General features: G+C 46.1%; 8 protein-coding genes across 8 annotated transcripts; 2 read left to right on the forward strand and 6 right to left on the reverse strand.

Annotated features, from left to right (window-relative positions):
- Positions 1–1,183: 1,183 nt before the first annotated feature.
- On the reverse strand, positions 1,184–3,430 carry BP5553_06226 (UTP-glucose-1-phosphate uridylyltransferase; the record flags this gene model as incomplete). The annotated part of the gene is made up of 4 exons (XM_032014849.1): positions 1,184–2,474; positions 2,526–2,602; positions 2,655–3,032; positions 3,299–3,430. The coding sequence occupies 4 exons, from the start codon at positions 3,428–3,430 to the stop codon at positions 1,184–1,186; spliced, it is 1,878 nt and encodes a 625-aa protein (XP_031869530.1).
- Positions 3,431–7,475: 4,045 nt separating this feature from the next.
- Positions 7,476–7,767, reverse strand: BP5553_06227 (uncharacterized protein; the record flags this gene model as incomplete). The annotated part of the gene is made up of 2 exons (XM_032014850.1): positions 7,476–7,479; positions 7,550–7,767. 2 exons carry the CDS (start codon positions 7,765–7,767, stop codon positions 7,476–7,478), a joined length of 222 nt encoding a protein of 73 aa, XP_031869531.1.
- A 1,706-nt stretch (positions 7,768–9,473) lies between these two features.
- On the reverse strand, positions 9,474–11,351 carry BP5553_06228 (Zn2 DNA-binding protein; the record flags this gene model as incomplete). The annotated part of the gene is made up of 1 exon (XM_032014851.1): positions 9,474–11,351. The coding sequence occupies one exon, from the start codon at positions 11,349–11,351 to the stop codon at positions 9,474–9,476; it is 1,878 nt and encodes a 625-aa protein (XP_031869532.1).
- A 646-nt stretch (positions 11,352–11,997) lies between these two features.
- On the reverse strand, positions 11,998–12,921 carry BP5553_06229 (uncharacterized protein; the record flags this gene model as incomplete). Its single annotated transcript, XM_032014852.1, has 1 exon — positions 11,998–12,921. The coding sequence occupies one exon, from the start codon at positions 12,919–12,921 to the stop codon at positions 11,998–12,000; it is 924 nt and encodes a 307-aa protein (XP_031869533.1).
- Positions 12,922–13,416: 495 nt separating this feature from the next.
- On the reverse strand, positions 13,417–14,193 carry BP5553_06230 (uncharacterized protein; the record flags this gene model as incomplete). Its single annotated transcript, XM_032014853.1, has 4 exons — positions 13,417–13,529; positions 13,576–13,764; positions 13,816–14,140; positions 14,191–14,193. 4 exons carry the CDS (start codon positions 14,191–14,193, stop codon positions 13,417–13,419), a joined length of 630 nt encoding a protein of 209 aa, XP_031869534.1.
- Positions 14,194–14,575: 382 nt separating this feature from the next.
- BP5553_06231 (uncharacterized protein) lies at positions 14,576–15,674 on the forward strand (the record flags this gene model as incomplete). The annotated part of the gene is made up of 4 exons (XM_032014854.1): positions 14,576–14,632; positions 14,681–15,109; positions 15,162–15,301; positions 15,350–15,674. The coding sequence occupies 4 exons, from the start codon at positions 14,576–14,578 to the stop codon at positions 15,672–15,674; spliced, it is 951 nt and encodes a 316-aa protein (XP_031869535.1).
- Positions 15,675–15,976: 302 nt separating this feature from the next.
- BP5553_06232 (uncharacterized protein) lies at positions 15,977–18,989 on the forward strand (the record flags this gene model as incomplete). Its single annotated transcript, XM_032014855.1, has 4 exons — positions 15,977–16,489; positions 16,542–17,270; positions 17,322–18,126; positions 18,187–18,989. The coding sequence occupies 4 exons, from the start codon at positions 15,977–15,979 to the stop codon at positions 18,987–18,989; spliced, it is 2,850 nt and encodes a 949-aa protein (XP_031869536.1).
- Positions 18,990–19,294: 305 nt separating this feature from the next.
- BP5553_06233 (uncharacterized protein) lies at positions 19,295–19,804 on the reverse strand (the record flags this gene model as incomplete). The annotated part of the gene is made up of 1 exon (XM_032014856.1): positions 19,295–19,804. One exon carries the CDS (start codon positions 19,802–19,804, stop codon positions 19,295–19,297), a length of 510 nt encoding a protein of 169 aa, XP_031869537.1.
- Positions 19,805–20,216: the final 412 nt, after the last annotated feature.

The following is a 20,216-nucleotide window of genomic DNA, read 5'->3' on the forward strand; positions in this document are numbered from 1 at the left end:
ATCCGTGTTGACTGTAATATCCCTTGCACAATATTCCCAAAGTTATATCAAGCACTGGCGCGGGCCCAAATATCGTCAAGTTCGTCTGTCCCGCCTTCCAGAGGCGGTACAAGCCTCGAGGCTATAGCCTTGTTCGGGGGTGTATTGAAGCCCTACAGAATGCGTTTTGGAAACTTTGGAATTCGTCTGTTCGCAAACTAGCTCTCCTATGTATAAAAGCCTTTGAAACGGTATGGCTGTGTTGTTCGAGACTACCTTGAGCTGTGGCGATAGCTACAACAAAGGATCATCAGCATGCGAATCGAGCTACCAAAAGACACAAGAGTTGGCCAAATATATCTACCAGCTGCGGAATCTCATACAGACTGTCTGCCACCTGCTCAGCCCCCACTTAAATATTCATCAGTTGTTCCGATCTTCAACTCCCTATGTCCGTGGTAGATGGTAGGAGGTACCTGATCAACCGCGTCGGTCCGCTAGTGGCGTTCACGCAGCCCTTGCTTGGTTCTGCCTACCCTAAAGCCTACAAATTAGCAATAGGACTGTTATGGTGATCTTCAAACATACAAAGAGATTGTGCAGACAATATGGTGAGAGAGAGTGAGAGCAAAGGCTGGACACGCGACAATGCAGTTGTCAAGAGGTAGGCCGAATCTAGACCTGAGGGAAGTCCTTATCGGAGTCCGATAACGCCTGGTGGGTTTCTTGTTAAGTGCACGCAATGGTCCGTGCTTGAGCGTGTTGATGATGAGGGAGCTTGGATTATGCATGATGCATGACGTGATAGGGGAGAATAAGTAGGTAATCCTTGAGATTACTATAGATTTTTGGGGCTATACAAAGAACTTTATCTGCTGGGCTACAATTATAAAATAACCATTAGCTCTAGGGAATAATAGAATAGGACGTAGAGTGCCCGTAAGGCTGTGAATAAGTAATAGGTATCATGCACTAGCACCGGGATTACTGTGGCTATGAGCATTACACAGGGATGCAGTGCAACAAAGCTATGTTGTTCTAAAGCACCGTATCATTAAAAGCTTAATACATGCTTGGGGGTCATAAGAGCTCTATTTCTCGACATCGACCGGCGTGTTGAAAAGCACGACATAGCCCACCAGGGCTGTATGCAACCAACAAAAGCAAACCCAAACCTTCCTTCGCTCCCCATAAAAGAATCTACCTAATGCTCCAACAGTCTTAAAGAGCCTTGAACCACGACATTTTCCAGGATGGATCCGGGAGGAATGTCAATTGTGCTTCCTTCTGTGGCTACAATGATGACAGTGCCCTTCAGCGTAACGCCCCTTCCGAGATTGACTGCACCAGTAATGGTCAAATGGTCAAGTTCAATGATCTTGGGGATGCTGCCAATGCGCTTTTGGAAGTCTGAAACCTTCTTAAAGTCGTTGCCAAGTTTGATAAGGGGAGCAGGGCCAAATCGGCTTGGGTCGATTTGGAGTTGACCATGCTTTAGCGAGTAGAGGTCTGATTTCACCAACATCAAATCAGAGCAAGTCTTGACAGGCAAGAAGCGTCTTCTAGGAACATTGACTCCGTGGGCGTTGCGGAAGTGGCGGATAGCGGCACCAACTGCGGTCTCAAGTTGGACAATGGAGATATCTGACTCGCCCTTCTTGTCCGCAGGAATGGTCTTGTTGTTAGGAATGATCTCCATCTCTAGCTCGTTGTTTTCAACAACGCGCTTCACTGCCTTCAGGTTCATCCAGATGTTGTTGGTGTTGAAGTACTTGAACTTCTTGATAGACTTGAACTCATTGGTATGCTCTTTAGGAACCTGGGCAATTTCGAGGAGACGGACAGAGCCCTCATAATCAATGATGGTGCCACCCTTGACATCGGCCTTGGTCTTGTCGGTAAGTTCCATAATATATTCCGACTTTGTCTCAACCATGTGCTGGAGGATACGGAGATCAACCACAGCACCCAGGTTGTCGACATTGGAAAGGAAGAGAATCTCGATGCCCCGCTCAATGAGCTTGTCTAGAATACCGGAGTTGTAAAGCGATTCGAACACATCTCCGTGTCCGGGAGGATACCAATCGGTGATGGGAGAATCGAATGATTTAGGTACTGGAAGGAGTGAATCTTTCAAAATTCTGGGGTACCGGGATTGGTTGAAGGTTATGATGTCAATATTGTGTCCCTCGTATTTCTTGATAATATTCTGAGTATCATCGTCGGTGTTGAACGAGTTCATGAGAACGAATGGAACATTGACATCATATGTGCGGTTGAGGTACTCGATCTGTCGAACGGAAAGGTCAAGGAACGACATGCCATCACGGACTTCGATAACTGATTTTGGTCCGACACAGCCCATGGAGGTTCCGAGACCACCGTTGAGCTTGAGAACGGCAAGCTTGTTCAGGAAACCAACAGATTCGGAGTTCGCAAGCTCATTATAATCAACAACCTGGTTCTCAGCTGGTGGCGCAATGCGGTCCCAATCGCTACTGGAAAGTTAGCTAGATATTCTACCCCTACAGATTTGTATATCTTACAGTGTGTTCCCCTTCGCCTTGTCATTCAGATAGCGTCGGAAAAGGGCAAAGAAGTTGTCCATTTCCGTCTCAAATAGCTAGGAACAGTCAGGACCAGTGTCTGGGCAAGGAGTGGGGTTGCAAATGTACCTTCTTCTGCTCAGTATCACTGACAGTATCGGCGAGGTTGTTTAGGGCATTTCGCATCTGGCTGGCAGCAACAGAGGTGGATGTGTTCTCGAACGCCTGGTAGTCAAAGGGCATTAGCACTGTCGAATCCTTGAATGATAGATTTGGAGAAATCGTAACATCTGTAGCTTCGTGCTTCTCGGGGGTTGGCTGAGGAAGCGGGGACGGTAGGTTGGAATCCATAGTAACTATGGTAGGTACATGCTCAGGGGGCTCTCTCAGCGCAGGATGTTGATCTGGGTCGGGCCGTAGGAGAGGGCTGAATTTGAAAGTTGTAGGAAGAGCCGGCTTGTGGATGTGCAAGTCGTCCTTGCCCCTTTTCCCACGGTGCATGCAGAGCTTGGGCATATATAAGCACCAAGGCAACACTGGCTCTCCCATGGTCGCAGTGAATGGCATTCGACTTCGCGTGTCCATTCCATGGGTTTGATAGTTTCAAGCAACCGCTGGGAGCGGTTTCGCAAGATTCAGTACTGACGGTGAGCGAATCTGCCGATGATTCACGGCCATCCAGCATTCAACTTCCCAGCAGTCACTAGAAGCTGAGCTTGAACACCCTTTCTAGAAATCCCGCACATGTATTCCAGCAAAGAAAATCCACTCACCATGTGTGATTGAGTCTTTCCATGGTGCTTTTTGGCGAACTCAGCGTCGGCAGCAGCCTTATTCCCATTTCCGTTTCCTCCCAGCGTAGAAGGCTTCAGGTGTGCAGGCAATGCGCTCTTTAGGGACGCCATTATAATTATATTATATCAATCTCTCGAATCGAGTTGAGGCTTTTGGGAGGGCGATTGTGTTGAGGATAGGGAGGGAGAATGTCGAGGAAGGTTCAGGGGCCAGCGGGGAGAGCTTGTTATATTTAGTGCCATTGAGCTATGGTTGACGTAATAACGGGGCAGCGCTGGGGACTTGCTCACCTAGAGATAGAAGGAGTACTTCACGGGCGAATCGGTCACAGAGGGCAAATATTAATGTGAAGCTGCGGGATCTCAATCGGAGCAATGGAGGTAGGTTATGTATCAAGTATCAGAATTCTTGTGTGCTGCTGGAAATTATGTTGTCTTGCTGAGGCTGGGGGGGCAACCGAAAAATGTCTTGGGATCCTTGCGCGTGGCGGCGACAAACAGCACCCGCTGTCTATTCCAGAGTCCCTTAGGTCCTAGGAAGTGTCCACGATTACACCGCCAACTCAAACGATACTACTTCGTACTTGGCTCCGAGGAACCCTTCGTCGCTGTGTCCACTCATGCGGCCTTCCAGCATTCCAGGCGCCCAGGGGCCCATAGTACGAGCATACTCCCGTGGCGCAGGCAGGCAGGCAGGTTTCTGTCGGTTTATGGCCGTTACAGTACCCCAGTGCAGAGTGGCAAATGGAAAATATGTTCAATATCGCCATCGTCTTGTCCGAAGAACTGTTGGGGATCTCCAGATTTTCCGTTTTTTTCCAGAATTGGTGCCCAAGATTGGCTACAGGTGCTTGAAGGCCCAGGACGCCTTATGCGACCGCTATCAGTTCGTTCATACCCACTCAAATACGAAGCAAGAGTCCGCTCGATTGCGCTTGTGGCTGAAGCCCCAATGATTTTTCTTTGTCTGGCCCCCTATTTTTGGACCAGAGCATACCAGCCAGCTTGGCAAGGCAATACACAATACAACATCGGACTCAATAGACCGTCATGCTTCCGAATCGGTGCTGTACATGGGCTTGTGCCGTCGACGGTCTTGATCACATTGGACGCTTCAAGCGACAACCTGTCCAATATAAAAACCGGGCGAGTCCGTTTTTCTCCAACACCAGCCCAACCGATCAAGCCATGATGAACATGACCTGCCCGGCTGTTCGAGTTTTCAAACCCCGAGTGCTCCTACACAGTGCAGTACCTAGTGCCCGAGTACGTGCTACGTACCATCGGAATCCCAGAACCCCAACACGTGGGGGATAATTTTCTACCTAGGGACTTCAAATACCTTGGGAATTGCATGTAACCTCCCGGAGCAAACAAAGAAGCCGGGTGGATCCAAGCTCACGAAATTCGAAGATCTACAAACCCCGACAGGAGAGCAACTGTAAGTACTTCGTACGGGTCATCATACGAAGTATATAATATTTATCATGCCAACTGGACCTGGAGCTCAATGTCAAAATCCGCATCAAAAGTTTGTATGTGACTGTTACTCCGTACAGGACTGTGATAGTTTCCTTGAGCGTCTCGAGGTTTTGTTGCACGCCGACCAAACGATCGCCATCGTCAAATTTCCGAAATAATTACGTGGCGCGCTGAGGCTGATGACCTGCCCAGGTTGCTAGCCGAAATTGGATCTATCGATATGTCTATCTCTCTCGTTCTCCCTTGTCAGGAAGTCCTGAGTCTTTCAGCGAGCTTGCGATGGACGTGTTTCGTCGTCCTCAGGCGGGCAATCTCCAGTGCTCTCAACTGAGATTCTTTGCTTGGCAATAATAGCGGTAGATCTGAGTAATAAGGTACGGGCATCGTGTCCCCATATTTATTTCATATCCCATTTTTGAAAATTTATGTTTTGCATATGTGGGCCTGAGAGCGTTTTCTTATGTCTAGACTTCAGCCAAGCTCAGCCTTGTAGAAAGGCTGCAGCCACTGTGAAACATGGCACTTTCTTGTATTTGATGGGCAGGGTACAACTTGTCGGATGGGGCTCGAATATTTCGCAGTTCTACCTATAAATATTTCGCACCGTTTGTGATTTAGCCCGAAGCCGAAATAGAGAGGGCGAGTCGACTTCTATTCATGCTAAATTTCTATTTAATTGTGAGTGGTGTAACACTCGACCAGGACGATGGAATGGCCTGCCTCAGTGTGACCCATCCAGATTATTTATCCCAATAAATAATGCTCGGGTTTTCTTATCTTTTAAAATGAATTGAATTATAGTTACCGTTAGGCGCTCTAGGCTTGATGGGCTACATTCGGTTGATGCTTCCTTATGACCTATTTTGAACCAGTCTTACTTGCTCATTACCAGTCACTGGCCAATCCTTGTTTAACACATTTGGATATATTAGAACAGACATACGTGCGTAAGTCTAAGGTCTGATGCGTCTATACTAAGTATCCGCAAACCAAAATACAACTTCCCTTGATGCATGCCCTGCGAAATATATTATTAGTCGTCGTCATTGAATTAAATTGAACCGTAAGGTTGGATAACCATAAATATAGGTCTTGATCTCCAATTTGAAGCATGATCCAACACGTCGATCTGGGACCGAGGTAAGTGGTTCCTCCCGCGTAAGGATACATACCTAGATATTTGCGATTTGTGAGTTTCCTTGGATCTAATGCATCGGGCCAGTCCCGAAGAAATCGGCATCCAAAACCAAAAAAAAACGACTCTGTACCACCCAAAAGGCCGGGAGTACCTACTTAGGTAACTGGCAACATCCCAATGGTGGCGACAGAACATGCCGAAGATCGACAGATTAGCCCTGTTGCTAAAAGGCTGCCCCCTGTGCGCTTCCCGCCCACCAATCCACGACATCGGGGGGTCCCAAACAAGGAGTTCCGAAGAAAAGGAACACTTTATCAAAGCAGCCTAACTAGTACGCATCGTCCGAAGGAGTAAAGAATGTGTATGGCGCCGAGAATGCAAGAATGTTTTGTTGCATTTCGCACAGCGCTCGGAATGTTCTGTTTTGGGAAACTTCCGGCGTGGAGAGCCCGTTCGTACGTACGTACGAGTGGCTTGGACATGTGTCAACATGTGGGCAAATGAAGATACTGGAAACTGGTGTATGAAGCGAATGGGCGCACCAATTGGAGGGACTGGATTGATTATCACGAAATGTTCGTCGCTTGGTTGGTTGTCAGTTTGGTGGTTAGCGGTATGTTTGGTGGATGGCTGGATGGATTGTGGTTGTATGTCGATTTCGAAGGTAGGGACTGGAGAGGCAGCTAGACAAGGTGATAAGCGAGCGATGGGCGAACTGCATTTATTTCTGTCTCCATGGCAGGATGGGAACTGTAGAGTTGTGCGATTCTGGTTGAACTTTCGATTCCGCATAGAGACTATTCCGTAGAGGCTAATATTGAATATGGATGGTACTGCGTTTGAAGTGCCTAGCACTGCCTAGAACGATGTGAGACAACTAGGATATAGGGAATGGAGATCAAGGGATCAACAAATCCATCCTAAGAATCAAGTATGCTGCAATCAGAATCGGGACACCATCTCTAGTAATATAGGGGTGATTATAGAAATGGAGCTCCAATTTGAAAGGGATAAACTTCGGGACGCTGGTAGGAGGTACAAATGGGTCCAATGTTGGTTGGTGGGTTTTATTGAGTGTACTACTTGTACGCATCATGTCCATAACGCCAGTACAGTACATAAGTGCAGCGATGCATTCTTCGTCCTGATCATCGGCATGCCCCCCCTCCTCTCATACAGATGTGTGGGTCTCCATCTATCCCACTCTATTTTACTTCATCATGTATTCTGACAATAATCTATTCCATCATATAGAGAGGATCGGGGGAGTCCGAAGTTTGAAGGGACGGTCGATCGATCCAGTGGTCCCGCGCAGCGCCAGCCACCCCATCATGCTATTCTCATTCTCATGCATCATAAATCCGTAAATAAGCTCGTGGGCCCTCTCAAGAACCTTCTGCCTTCTTCTTATGGCTGAGGAAATACCAGCCGGCAAAAATCCCCCCAGCGATTACGAAGGCGACCGCAGTAGTGATGCTCACACATAGGATCCGGCAATTCCTCTTGTCTCTCCGCTGTTGAGACAGCCAGTCATATCTACCTCTCCTGTCAGCCATATCATACAACATTTACGTATCTTTACTCCAATAGTAAGGGTGAAGGAGACATACTCGTGCTTCGCACCAAGACTACTAGTCGGAGAACTATTTCCAGATTCACCACCTTCTTCCGCAATATGTACCGCAGCTGAGAAGCGTTTCCAGAACATCGGGTCACGCACCAATCCCATCTCCGGTTGGGCTTGAGATACCGGTCTTGTGTGATGGACTTGTTGGAGTGGGGAGGGCTTGTTGACCCGTGGGCGCTGTGACCGGGGAGGACGAGCCATTGCGAAAGGTGACGTTGGACGTGAAGGACGAAGGCAAGGCAGGCCGCTGTAGATCGAAGGTTCAAATTGATCCCATCCACCGATATACGTCTGCTCTGATTGCGATAGGGAGAGATGATATCAATAGGCGCAACGAGAGATGGCCGCCCTGGAACTTTCCGTTTGGTGTGTGGTGCTTGTTGAAAGTGTGTAATGTTTCGTTTGTTTGGCAAAACGATTGAGTGCGACTTCAATCGGAGAAGGAGCGGTGGCAGTGTAAAGGTTAAAGTACAATTCAATTGCGCCGGAAGGGAGTGAGTTCAACTGCAAATCAGTGCTGGACTTGCAACTGATATGATGATCAAATCCTCAAGGTAAATGAGTGACTGGAATGGGAAATGAACGACAGTGGTGCAGAGGTAGAGACTGACAACAACAGAACACGCAAACATCACGAAACAAACTCAACGGATAGATGGGGTGGGTACTACGGTTCCATATATAAAACTGCAACCTACTAGCATTATTACGTGACAAGCTTCTGGTTAACACCAATCCTTGAGGATTCAAACGGCGGATAAGTTGTAATTTGCCCCTTCAAGGAAGGTTTTGTCGGGTCCCACGTATGGCAGCGCATTGAAGCTAGAGTAGGCCGAGCCTGGTAAATAATCAAAAGCTGCCATCGTGTGCGCGTTTCCCCTTTCTGGTGACGGCGTGGCCAATGGATGAACAATAATAGCAATAACAGCAATAACAGTGGGATATGTTTCGTGCATCGATCGTGCGGCTAGTCGCTGATGCGCCGTTGAGCTTTGAAGCCATTGCCGAGATTAGTGCGGACAAGGCCGCAACTGGATAACAGATATCATAAGACGGCGAATCACCGGCTTGCGCGGCCCCTGTGCCTCCTCGGTGGACTCGCTGGAAAATTGTGAACTCGATGGACGGAGATTGCAGATGGCTTGTGCTACGTTCTAGATCTTCTATTGACTCGGTTGATGCCAGGTTGGCGCTGGCCTGGCCAAGGCGGGATCCTTTGCACGCGGAGTGGCGGAGCAGCTACCGCCTACAGCCTACACATGCAGGGCAAGCTGGAATTATTAATATCAAGGCGATCTAGTCTGTATGACAGTGTACTTTGCACAGATCTATATAACTATTAAATTAATTGACTACACAGCGATATATGGCATGTGGAGGTACCACTCTGCGAGGCATCATCAGCATTTCACAGCGCACTGTGCAGCACCACCTACGGATATTCTAATTTTATTACATTGACAGGTGGAACCGTAGGTAGCACATTAATGTCCGCAACTCTGTGACGTTCGCCCTGGGTCGTAACGCAAAAGGCAATCCGGATATTCGGTGCTTCTAGCCTACTCAACGTCAGCTCAATAGGTATTCCAGAAAGGTTCATCGTCATCCATTTTAGGCCATAGCTAATGCGTGGTTCTACCGATTGCCACCAACTTTTGAATCTTTTCATTTCCAGTAAAGCTACAGTAGATAATTATTTGGCATCTCCCAACACACACACACGAATCGTGGCATTGACTCAAAAGGCAGCCAGACCTTTACGGGTAAGCCGCTTAATTATATATATAATCAAAGCTTACAATATTCGGTGATTGTTTGCCAGCGAAGTTCGAGGTGGGTAGTGCCAGATGTCAAGAGGCGAGATGGCATTGGAAGAACCTCCTAGGTACTTCGTAGGAATGGATCATTTATAAGAGCAGGATATCTAGGTCTAGTCTTTTCATAACATCCCGCCAATTGACGGATACCTCACCCAGATCGCACTGTCGTCTTGTCGCTAATTCCTCACGATCCGCCCAAACTTGACGGACTACACGCCCGATATCTTTCCGATTCCCAGCAACTACATCGCTGGACGCTAGGTATCGATTTGATAACTCCAGTGACTCAGACGTGTATGCCTCCACCATTGCGATAAAGACCGGCCACACAGATACATTATTACTGTCCATGTCGACAAAGGCCATGGTATTGATGAGAACCTCTGAAACGTAACTAGCAACAGTAGAGGGGGGGTATTGCAGAACCATGCAGAGTAGATAGATCATAGCAGCGCCATTGAAGAGATGCAAATGAAGCTTAACCAGCTGCCGAGTCCGGGGCAAGACCTTGAGGTCGTTGGGCTCATGTTGTTCCATGTACATTTCCACTTCGTCATCAAAAGGCGTCTCAAGCTGACGGATAATATCCTCAACCTGCACGAGCACGTCCTCGTTCATTTCCTGAATGCCCCGTTTGTATCCAGTGATGGCTAACTGGACCTCAATTCGCCGAGTCTGATAAATCATCCTGATCAGACGTGTAGTCCCACCTATTGTATAGCCGAAACTAGGTCGTGCGATCACATCGTCAAGCATGCCATACATTTCATCGATGTGATCTAATGAGGATGTAGTGCAGCTACAGGCCGTCTGGGAGATGACGGTAGACAGCACGAAGTTCTGGGTGATAATCCAGGCATCATGTGATAACATCCACGGTTGTTGAGTTAGATACTGGCTCACGAACCCGATGGCACCTCGAATATGATTTTGCCAGCCCTGAGAATTGCGGTGAAACACATGCTCGGCTAGCATGATAGTAAGAAGCGCCGCCAGAACGCTGCAATAATCTTTTTTTGGTAATTCCAGGCTCCGCCTGAGTTCCTGAATGGCTTTTCCAGAGTACCGCATGGCACTTGCTTTCTCGCCATTGCCTCGTCCAGGCCCCTTTAGGTTTGCTATATTGTATGCGGATTGCGCTAGAATTGCGTGATATAAAGCGTCGGTGCTGCTTGTTTTTGCACCCTGCACCGCAATAGAAGGGTATGTTGACCTCCACGGGTTGCGCTCGTCGTCAATCGGCGTCATTTGTACCGAAACATAAGAAACGTAGTGGAAAAATAGAAAATTCTCTTCTTGAAGTCCACTCGGTGTGAGAGACTGAGATGGAGATTGAATAATAGACATTGAAAAATTCACTCTATTCTGGCGAGGAGGGAAGTCCATGTCTTTGTTGTTAATGGGTGTCCTATTTTCCCCATGGGACAGAGCAGTATTGCCAAAAAGATGGGAAGCATCGCTCCGGACAATGCTCATGACAGTACTCTGATCGCGTATGTCGGTTTCACAGGCTGTGGGACTACAGACGTCAAGAGCCTGCTCGTTGTCCGAGTGTTTCTCTGAAGCAAGCTCCGATATTCTCATCTCATCATCAGCATCAACTTCGGTCACGTCGTCGCTTTGCGGAAAGGTAGAAAACGGGTTGAGAGCTTGATGTAGCGTGCAGCGACATTGTCTGAGCTCACAATGATCAATCAGATGCCCAACTTCTTTCAATGTCCAGTTTGGATATCCCTTCCACGTCAATTCACATGGATAAGCTCGTCGTTGCTGAGGAACATAAGCCCCAGTTGTGGTATTGACCCAGACAAGACGAATGTGATAGCCTTCACAAGGGATGCGCATCCGTTGACACTGTGCGCAATGTGGCACCGCGTTGTCGCATCGGACATTTCTTCGACGACATGTCCAGCAAGCGGTGAACGTTCTCTGGCAGTTGGTTTTAGGTCTCCTGGATTTCATCATTGCTGAAGAAAGTACCTATCGAAGAAAGTTTATCCAGAATGTTAATATATGTCATAGGCTCAGATAGTAAACCCCACTACTACTGGTACCTTCTGCGAAGACAGTAAGTTCAAGATAAGGATACGAATTGACTCTATATGAACAAGAAAAGAGGAATACCATGTGATAAAAGAACGCTTGCAACTATTGTTGTCTGGATAGCTTCGTCTTACTATTTTAATGGAGAAAATGCTGCGTCGATATCGAAAGAAGTAGACACAACCTCGTGTTACAAACACGTGTATTATGGGGCTTTAGGGACTTTCCCTGTAGCTGCTATAAATCAGGTTTTTGGTCATGCAGCCAAGATCTCTTAACCGAGGACTTTCGGCTAATCATAGAGCTCCATTCGACGCATAGATTGAGATCCCTCCTGATATAGTACATCTTGAAATACCACCTTTCCCTATGGATTGATAATATCTGTGTCTAGACCGTGCCATTAGTGCTTTGTCGAAATACTGCCCTGCAATAATCTGTAGAGGGTAATTATAGTTAGGTGCAGTGACACATTAGAAAACCAAACACGTCCTCAGCATTAGTTAAGCTTGTGGTAATCTTCTGCGATAATGAGACAGTAAAATAAAGCTAAAATTATACACAACGATCACCCCTTACTCTTCAGCTCATTGAGATGAATCGTTAAAAACTCCTTAACCGAGCTCACAAACATGTCAACATCCTCATCGCTTATTTCCAGATTCATCGGAGTGTATCCTCGGCTTGCCAGATAGATTCCCTTCCGTAGCATAAAATGGTAATAGATATTGTGCCATGAGCCTGCGTCAGGGCCGGTGAAGCGCAGGTTCAACATCGTACCACGACTGGAAATGAGTACCTTCGGCAGATGGACATTCTCATCATTGCCTGTGTACAACCGTACGTCTTCCTCGAAGCTGTCTATCTCGCGAATATCCTTCAGATATTCGGCATGCTCTTGAGAATAGAGTCCTGTCTCAAAGAGCACTCTAGTGATCCCAAATTTCATGCGATCACCCCTGGCATTAAACTCCATCACTTTCTGCTCGTTGTAGATGTCTAAAGCCACGACACCCGCTGACATAGAGAACACGTTGTTGTTGAATGTTCCTGCGTGCATTAATCCCTTCGTGCTCCGCGCAGGATCAAACATCTCCATGATATCTCTTCGCCCACCAAAAGCCCCAATGCTCATCCCGCCACCAATCCATTTGCCGAGCGACATTAGATCTGCCTTCAAGCCTAGTGTCTCCATATAACCAGATGGTCCAAGACGAGAAGTCATGACTTCATCGACGATGAACAAGGCGCCTAGCCTTTCAGTCGTTTCCCGCAGGTATATCAGGAATTCTGGAAGTGCAGGACGACATCCCGACGATCCTTGGACAGGCTCAATCATAATGGCTGCAAGACTGTCTTTCGGCAATCGTTCCACGATAGCCTTCGTCTCCTTAAGATTGTTGAAAGGTGCCACGACGAAATCATGCGGTAAGTTCATGTTCAGGGGAGGCGCGGTTGATGTCTTTGAGTGCGACCACTTGCAAATGCCCATAGTGAAGATAAGGGTGCCGCCATGATATCCGTTACTAGGGTGCAGCATGGGGCCCCATGGGGTGGGTTTTGAGATTTCAACCCACCCATGGGGTGGGGCGTACTTTTACGACCCAGCCTATGGGCGCCCCATGGGGGTGGCTTATGGGGCAACGGGTGCCCATGGGGCATGTGAGTTATCATGTGATCTCTTATATAATAATAAATAGCGATTTATTCTAGAAAAAGAAATCTATAAACTCTTTATATATATTTTCAATATAAAGAATAGAGTAAGATATAAATAATATTATTAATAATTAAATCAATAGAGTTATAAATTAAATTATTAAATTATTAAATTATTATTAAATTATTAATTAAATTATTAATTCATTGATTCATTGATTCATTGATTCATAGCCCTTAACTACTATGACTACTGCAACTGCCAGATGGGTATATTGCTCTGTCCATAACGCCGTAAAAAGTCAAGTAAAAACAATTACAGCCCATGCTAAATACCTGGCACCTCAGATCCTGTCATAAGCATCCGCAACTGACGCAGGAGTTTCATATCTTTCTGCATAATTGTTACACGCTTTCCATGAATCGCCAGGAGGTTTGCCACTAGTAAAGTTAGTAGAGGGTTAGTAGACAGCTAAGATGTACTTACTTTCGAATTCCTTGGTAAGAAAAGCTTCAGCTGCCGATTGAATAGCTTCTAGAGCACTAGCTTGGAATCTTATGAAATGATGTTGCAGATCACCGCGTGTGATTTCACGGACTAGACGAACAAATGGTGCTTTGGGGAGAAGCATTAGTTCGGATTTCTGGTAGTAGCGAATTTCACGAAGTGCAAGAGCTATAAATATCAGCAAATTGTACAAGGTTAGTAGAAGGTTAGTAGACTTACTTCCAGGCCTTACACGGCGGAGTTGTGCATTGGGATTTTTATCCTTGGTAGGGTGGGCCTTATAGATTGGCGTTCGCAGGTTTTCAGTTTTCTTCTTCTTGCCCTTTACTGGCTTCTTTCCACGAGCAGGCTTGGGGCGGCGGGGTGCTTTGGTAGGAGCTTTTCGCGGTGCTTTTTTTGCTCCTTTACGGACTCCCTTTTTCTTCCCTGCCAGGGCACTAGCCAAAGGTCCTTGTCCAGGGACGAATCCAGCATCTGGTCCAAGGTCATCATCGCCATTTTCCTCCCCGACCTGGTCAGCACCGAAATCAGACTCAAAGTCAGACTATTACAATTTAGCATATAATAAGGTTAGTAGAGGGTTAGTAGACTTACCATAGCAGAAGGTATAGCAGCAGGCTAGGCGAAAACTTGAAAGTGAGCTTTGTTTTTATTTTCAGACGCGACGCGACGCGACAAAGTAGCTAGGCAAGTGAAGTTAGTATTCTATACCTAAAATAATAGTAGGTAGGGGCTATAGGGGCTTACCAGCTTAGTTAGGTTAGTTGACCGATAAATAGAAGGTAAGGTTGTAAAAGGTGGGAGAAATTTACTTTATGCTGACTGGCTGCCTGAGCTCGCTTAATCGGCTCACCGCCCAAACGCGCTTAGCTTAATTTCTTCAACCTCTCCAGCTTTCGAACTTTTAAACCTTACACCTCCGCCCCACAACACTCTACCTTAGACCCTGCACCTTGCAACTTGGGCTTCTACCAATAAAATGCCTCCAAAGCGCTCTGCAACGGCAGCTGGTCTAAATGACCAATCACGCTCTGCAGTAAGTAGCTCTGGTGCCTACTAACCTGTCTACTAACCTGTCTACTAGCCTCCTCCACCTATGCCCTCGACCCCGCCAGGCGGCCTGTCTACGAACCATAACACCGTCAAGGTGCGTGCCCGTCAGCAAATGCTGAAGGCAGACCCGGGAAAATGGCAGCGCGAAAAGGCCCGGGAACGTGATAGGGCAGCAAAAAGCTATGCAGTTAGAAAGTTAAAGCGCACTGATGGATATAAGAACTCGGATCAGACACAGCAGCAAGCACTTATTACACGTGCGGAAGCTGATGTTATGGCTGGCCGGATTAGAGATAAAGTCGATTATGATTCAGTGGTTCAGGCGCAGAAAGATCTACTGGCTGAGAATTGGGACGATATCGAGGATGAGGATGAGGAGCTCACAAGGGCAGATGATTTGGCCAATAACGAGGTCATTCCTGTTCTTGCAAATAGTAAAATTCAGGACCAACTCCGGCTAGTAAGTTTATTCTTGACTAATATTTTACCGAATATAACTAATATTTGAATAGAAGGCTATGTTATTTGGATACGATCTCTGGAAAAGCCACTGGATTAGCACCTATGCCAGTCTTCGTGAAAAATTACACCGACTCTCTCGACGTGGCTATTATGAGATTAATGCGGCGTCTTACAAAGCAACTACTGCTCGGTAAGTTTTTCTATATAAGGTTAGTAGACGTCTACTAACCCTTGCAAGGCACCAACCATTTGTTCAACTTGCCCCCACAGATTACTTTGAGCCATCCGAGATTGCAATGTGGAGCAGTATGCAGTCATGGAACAGAAAAGAATGGGTTGAATTGCCTGGCCCTGCGCGTTGGTGGAATGGAACTGATGATATAGCTTGTGGGTTTGTTGGATCCAAGGATGCACAAATCTGTGCAAATGCTTTCCTACTTGCATTTGTTCCAGAGCGGTTTAAAGTAACTGCGGCACAGCTGTTTTTTCACCCTTCTACTATTGTTAATAGCGATAGTTTCTCGGTGGATATTTCTTCAGAACTCCTAGCAGTACTGGTTTAGATAATTAAGTAGAGCAGATACAAATAACTCTTACTAAGTCTTATATAGTTGTATATTGTGAATAAAGTATAAAGTAGTATAATATATTTATGTAACTAATTCTACTTAAAGAATAGTTTTAACCTTTTTTATTTTAGTAAGCTTAGCTAGTCTGTACTACTGTATGTAGTACGTAATAGATATCAGTACATATTAAGATTCGAAGTCCCTATTATTATCTTTTCTAAGTTCTAACTCTTGATTCCAAAATCGAAACTTATATCTCCCCGACAATTACAAGTCTACTCTTTGTTACTAATACAATGAACGCTTCCCAAGAACCCAATTTCGGCAGTGATTCCCAGTTTATGGATGAGCTTGTATTATCGTCGTCTGCCTTCCAGTCATCCCCCCCCAGAGTCTATAATACATCGGATATCAATCAAGAATCCGTATTACAACGTATTGGAAAGTATCAGCAGTTCTACCAATGGTCAGTAGCCCAGAAGCACGAGTTCGAGTTATGGTGGTCCGGGACTTCCTGGTACGCTGCTAATAATGCACTACCTCGCCCAGCTTCACTTAAGTGGGAAGGATCGCGGACTTCAACAAGCTGGTCAAACTATGCCCAGGGCGCACATATTCGAGATGGGAAGCCTGCGGTAGTATGTCTCTCTTGTCAAGAGGTTTTATCACATCCGAATTCGAAGAGTATATCAACAGGGACGAAGGCATTGATTGCACACACCCGGTCAGACAAGTGCAAGAAGGCTCTTACTCGCAATAATGGTACAATATATCGTCAGTCGACTATATATGAATCACATAGACAAGTGGTATGTTACATATAGTAAGAGGGTTAGTAGACTCTACTAACTTATTCAATAGGCTGTTTCCACACCTCGTTACGATGATATGACCTCGACTGGATTCGTTGTTCGATTTATCCTCTCACTCCACCTCTCTTTTCGTACAGTCGAAAATGAAAAGTTTCGCGAACTAGTTCAGCATCTATGTCCAGGGGAAGCTATGGTATCTGCGTCTACGATTCAGCGGCGGATTATGGATAAAGTACACCAACTAGGTCCAGCTGCATTGAAGAATCGAGTACCAAATGCATCGGTTGCAATTACACTAGATTGCTGGACTAGTCCAACTAATATTGCCTTTATGGCAGTTAACGTTCACTATATCGATTCGTCTTGGAATTTTATCACGGAGCTTATAGGGTTCGAACCATTGACTTCTACACATTCCGGGCTTGATCTTGCAGAAGTTCTATTCAATGTACTAGAGCAGTTTGGGATACGGGAGTTAGTACGAACTATTACTGCAGATAATGCAAGTAATAACAAAACACTTGTTGCTGAGATGAACGAGCTTCTTACCAAAGCTAGAACTTCGAAGCTTACAGTAGCTGGCCGCTCTATGTTCCCGCAGCAGATTGTTAGTGTTCCTTGTCTTTCTCATATCTTTCAATTAGTCCTGCAGGCGATCCTTGGGGGTATCCGGGTAAACCCGACCAACGACGAGCTCAAACAGAATTGGCATACTATAGATGAGGAGGAGTTTCAGTCCGAACAAGGGTCCCAGGGGCTGCCGTTTACTCTGGCAAAGGTATGTACTATGTCTACTAACCCTCTACTAACCTTTAACTAAATTTACCAGGTTCGAAAACTAAGCATATATATCAATTCAAGTCCACAACGCCGGATTACATTCGATAATATACAGCGATCGCTTGCAAGGAATAATAAACCACCTCTTCGGCTTATTCAAGATGTTAAGACTCGGTGGAATTCGACATGTTTAATGTTAATCCGCGCAACGAAATTACGCTTGTCGATTGACGAGTATACACGCCGGGGTACACCATCTATGTTTCGTCTTACTGAACATGAGTGGAAGCAGGTCGAGTATCTTATTGATCTTACAAAACCATTTGTACTTTTAACAGACCAGATCGGACAGTCGAAAGGGATTTCAATTGGCGCAGTATATACGTTCTATGATATAGCGTTTACACATATCGAACAAATGACTGCACAGCTCGAAGTCAAGGTTGGGCGAAGGCATGGACCACAGATAAAGTGGATACAGGAGTTACTAGTAGGGCTAGGCGCTGCACAGGAAAAGCTCCGAAAGTATTACACTGAAACATACAAAGACCTTGGATCGCTTTACGCCTTTGCAATGATATTAACACCTGGATTTAAAACATCATCGTTTCAAACAGATAGTGGGCTTTCTTCTACTGAGTTTGGTACTGACTGGGAATACGAATATACCTCGCAGCTAACCTCTATATATACTAAGAAATATCAGAAAAAGGGGGACTCTGTACATAAACGTCAGAAGCCGGCCCGTGCTCGTCACGACTTACACTTGATTCTTAGCTCGACTTGGGGCAGGAATTGGCTAGGTACAAATACTGATAATGACGAGTCAGAATTGGAGAGGTACCTTCGGGAATGTAAGTGCTCCGCTCTACTAATCTTCTACTAACCTTCTACTAACCTTTTTTTGATTCTAGCTCCAAAACTGCCAAGTGATAGTAGGACCGATCTAGAGTGGTGGAAGGACCAAGAGGCCGAGCTACCCGCATTAGCTGCTTTTGCACGAGATATTTTGGCCACTCCAGCTGCAGCTGTTAGTGTTGAGCGCGTATTTAATGTTGCAAAGGATGTCTGCGATCCACGTCGAGCAAGGCTAGCTCCACTCACGATCCGAGCAATTATGCTTGGACGCTCATATGATGAACTGCCAGCTAATGATGATATTGGAACGACTATGGTAGACGAGCTTACTCTCGAGGAGCAAGATCAAGAAATAAGTCGCCGTGAGGAGGAGTTCAAGGAAAGGTTAACGACAAGTTATATTAGCGACGAAGATGAGGCCGAAGTCGAAGCTTACGCTGCTAATTATGCAATAAGTCGTCGTATTAGCCCGAAAAAGATTGCTGGCGCTTCGCAATCTTTACATCAAGAAACCCCTCGTAGGATACGGCGGGAACGATATATTGCTGCCTTGGAAGCAGAGTCGAGTACTAGCCGCCGTCAAAGCCGGCAGGTATATGACCTTGAGAGCTCGCCTCCTCCAAGTTCTCCTACTCCATCTTCTAATCAGCTAGTAGGAGAAAAGGAAAGTGCGAGTATCCCTACTATAGGTTCAGATATCGACTTTGCAATACCACTTCCGCGTCAGAGACAGTCGACTACACCTACTCCAATAGAGTCATACTCTGCTAAACGTAAAGCAGACTCTCTTTCCAATACTACGACTCGACAAACCTCTCGAAAAAGGATTCCCAAACTTATATTTAGTCCTCAAAAATAGTAGTATAATATATAATAATATAATATTATACTACTTATATATATAAAGTGATTCTGTTGAAATTGTACTCTACTAACCTGTCTACTAACCTGACTTTAATTCTATATAAAGTTATGTATATATTAAAATTATGACAGTGTATTATAATTATGATAGTGTATAATTAAACCCATGGGGCCCCATGATTGGGGTATACTTTTCGTACGCCCCAGCCCCATGCCCCATGGGGCAGGAAACTCGACGCCCCACCCATGGGGGCGCCCCAGCCCATCTGGGGCGTGGGTAATGGGACCCCATGCTGCACCCTATCCGTTACTAAAGACAAGAATTTTCTTTCGTGCCGTCCAGGCAACAGCTGCACCAATTGCCATCATGTTGGCCTCTGTTCCAGAGTTTGTGAATCGTACCAAGTCCATGCCCCCCTTTGAAAAGCGAGTTGTAACTTTGCGTGCCAACTCCTTCTCATGGAGAGTCTCTCCGCCGAAATTCCAGCCGCATTTCATGGTTTTGCTTAAGGCCTCCTCGATACGCGGATTCGAGTGCCCAAATAAGCCGGCGCTGTACTCGCCTAAGAAATCGACATAGATATGTCCATCGGCGGAGGTCAACTTGTTCCCTGAGCCTGATTTGATAGATAAAGGAAATGGCTGAGCATAGAGAACCGTGCGCGTGTTTCCTCTGGGCATGTAGTCCGCCGCATCGCCATGAGCTTTGGCTGAGATAGGGTTGTTGGAAAGATAGGCTGCGTGCGCCTCGGCCACGGCAGAGGAGACGTAATCCTGCTCCTTTTCGAGGATGGTTTTGGATTTTGACATGATCAACACTTTGTGTTTCGCGACGTTGAAAGAAAGAGAAGGCTGATTGCTGAGAACGGTGAGAAGTTGGAATCGTGAAGATATGTTTCTTTTGTTGAGCTAAAGTAATATACATCTTGTATAAGTACTTGCCCTAGTTACAGGGGAAATCTAAAGAGGGAGTCCACAACGACTATAGTACTTTTAATGTAGTTGCAAGGCTGGAATCAAAAAGGTCTGTAGACAAGCGGTACAATACCAATCAGAGATTCTTATCTATGATGCAATTCAAGACTCATAAAGGGAGTCCACAACGAAAGAACGTCTCCCCGGACTATCATTTTCTGAAGGCAGTCCAAGCTTAAAGTTAGGGCTGAGTGAGGTAGATGTAGCAGTGTCGGTGGAAACCTCCCTAGTCAGGTGCCAAGATACG

Source organism: Venustampulla echinocandica (assembly GCF_003357145.1).
Source record: "Venustampulla echinocandica strain BP 5553 chromosome Unknown scaffold_3, whole genome shotgun sequence".
NCBI lineage: Eukaryota > Fungi > Ascomycota > Leotiomycetes > Helotiales > Pleuroascaceae > Venustampulla > Venustampulla echinocandica.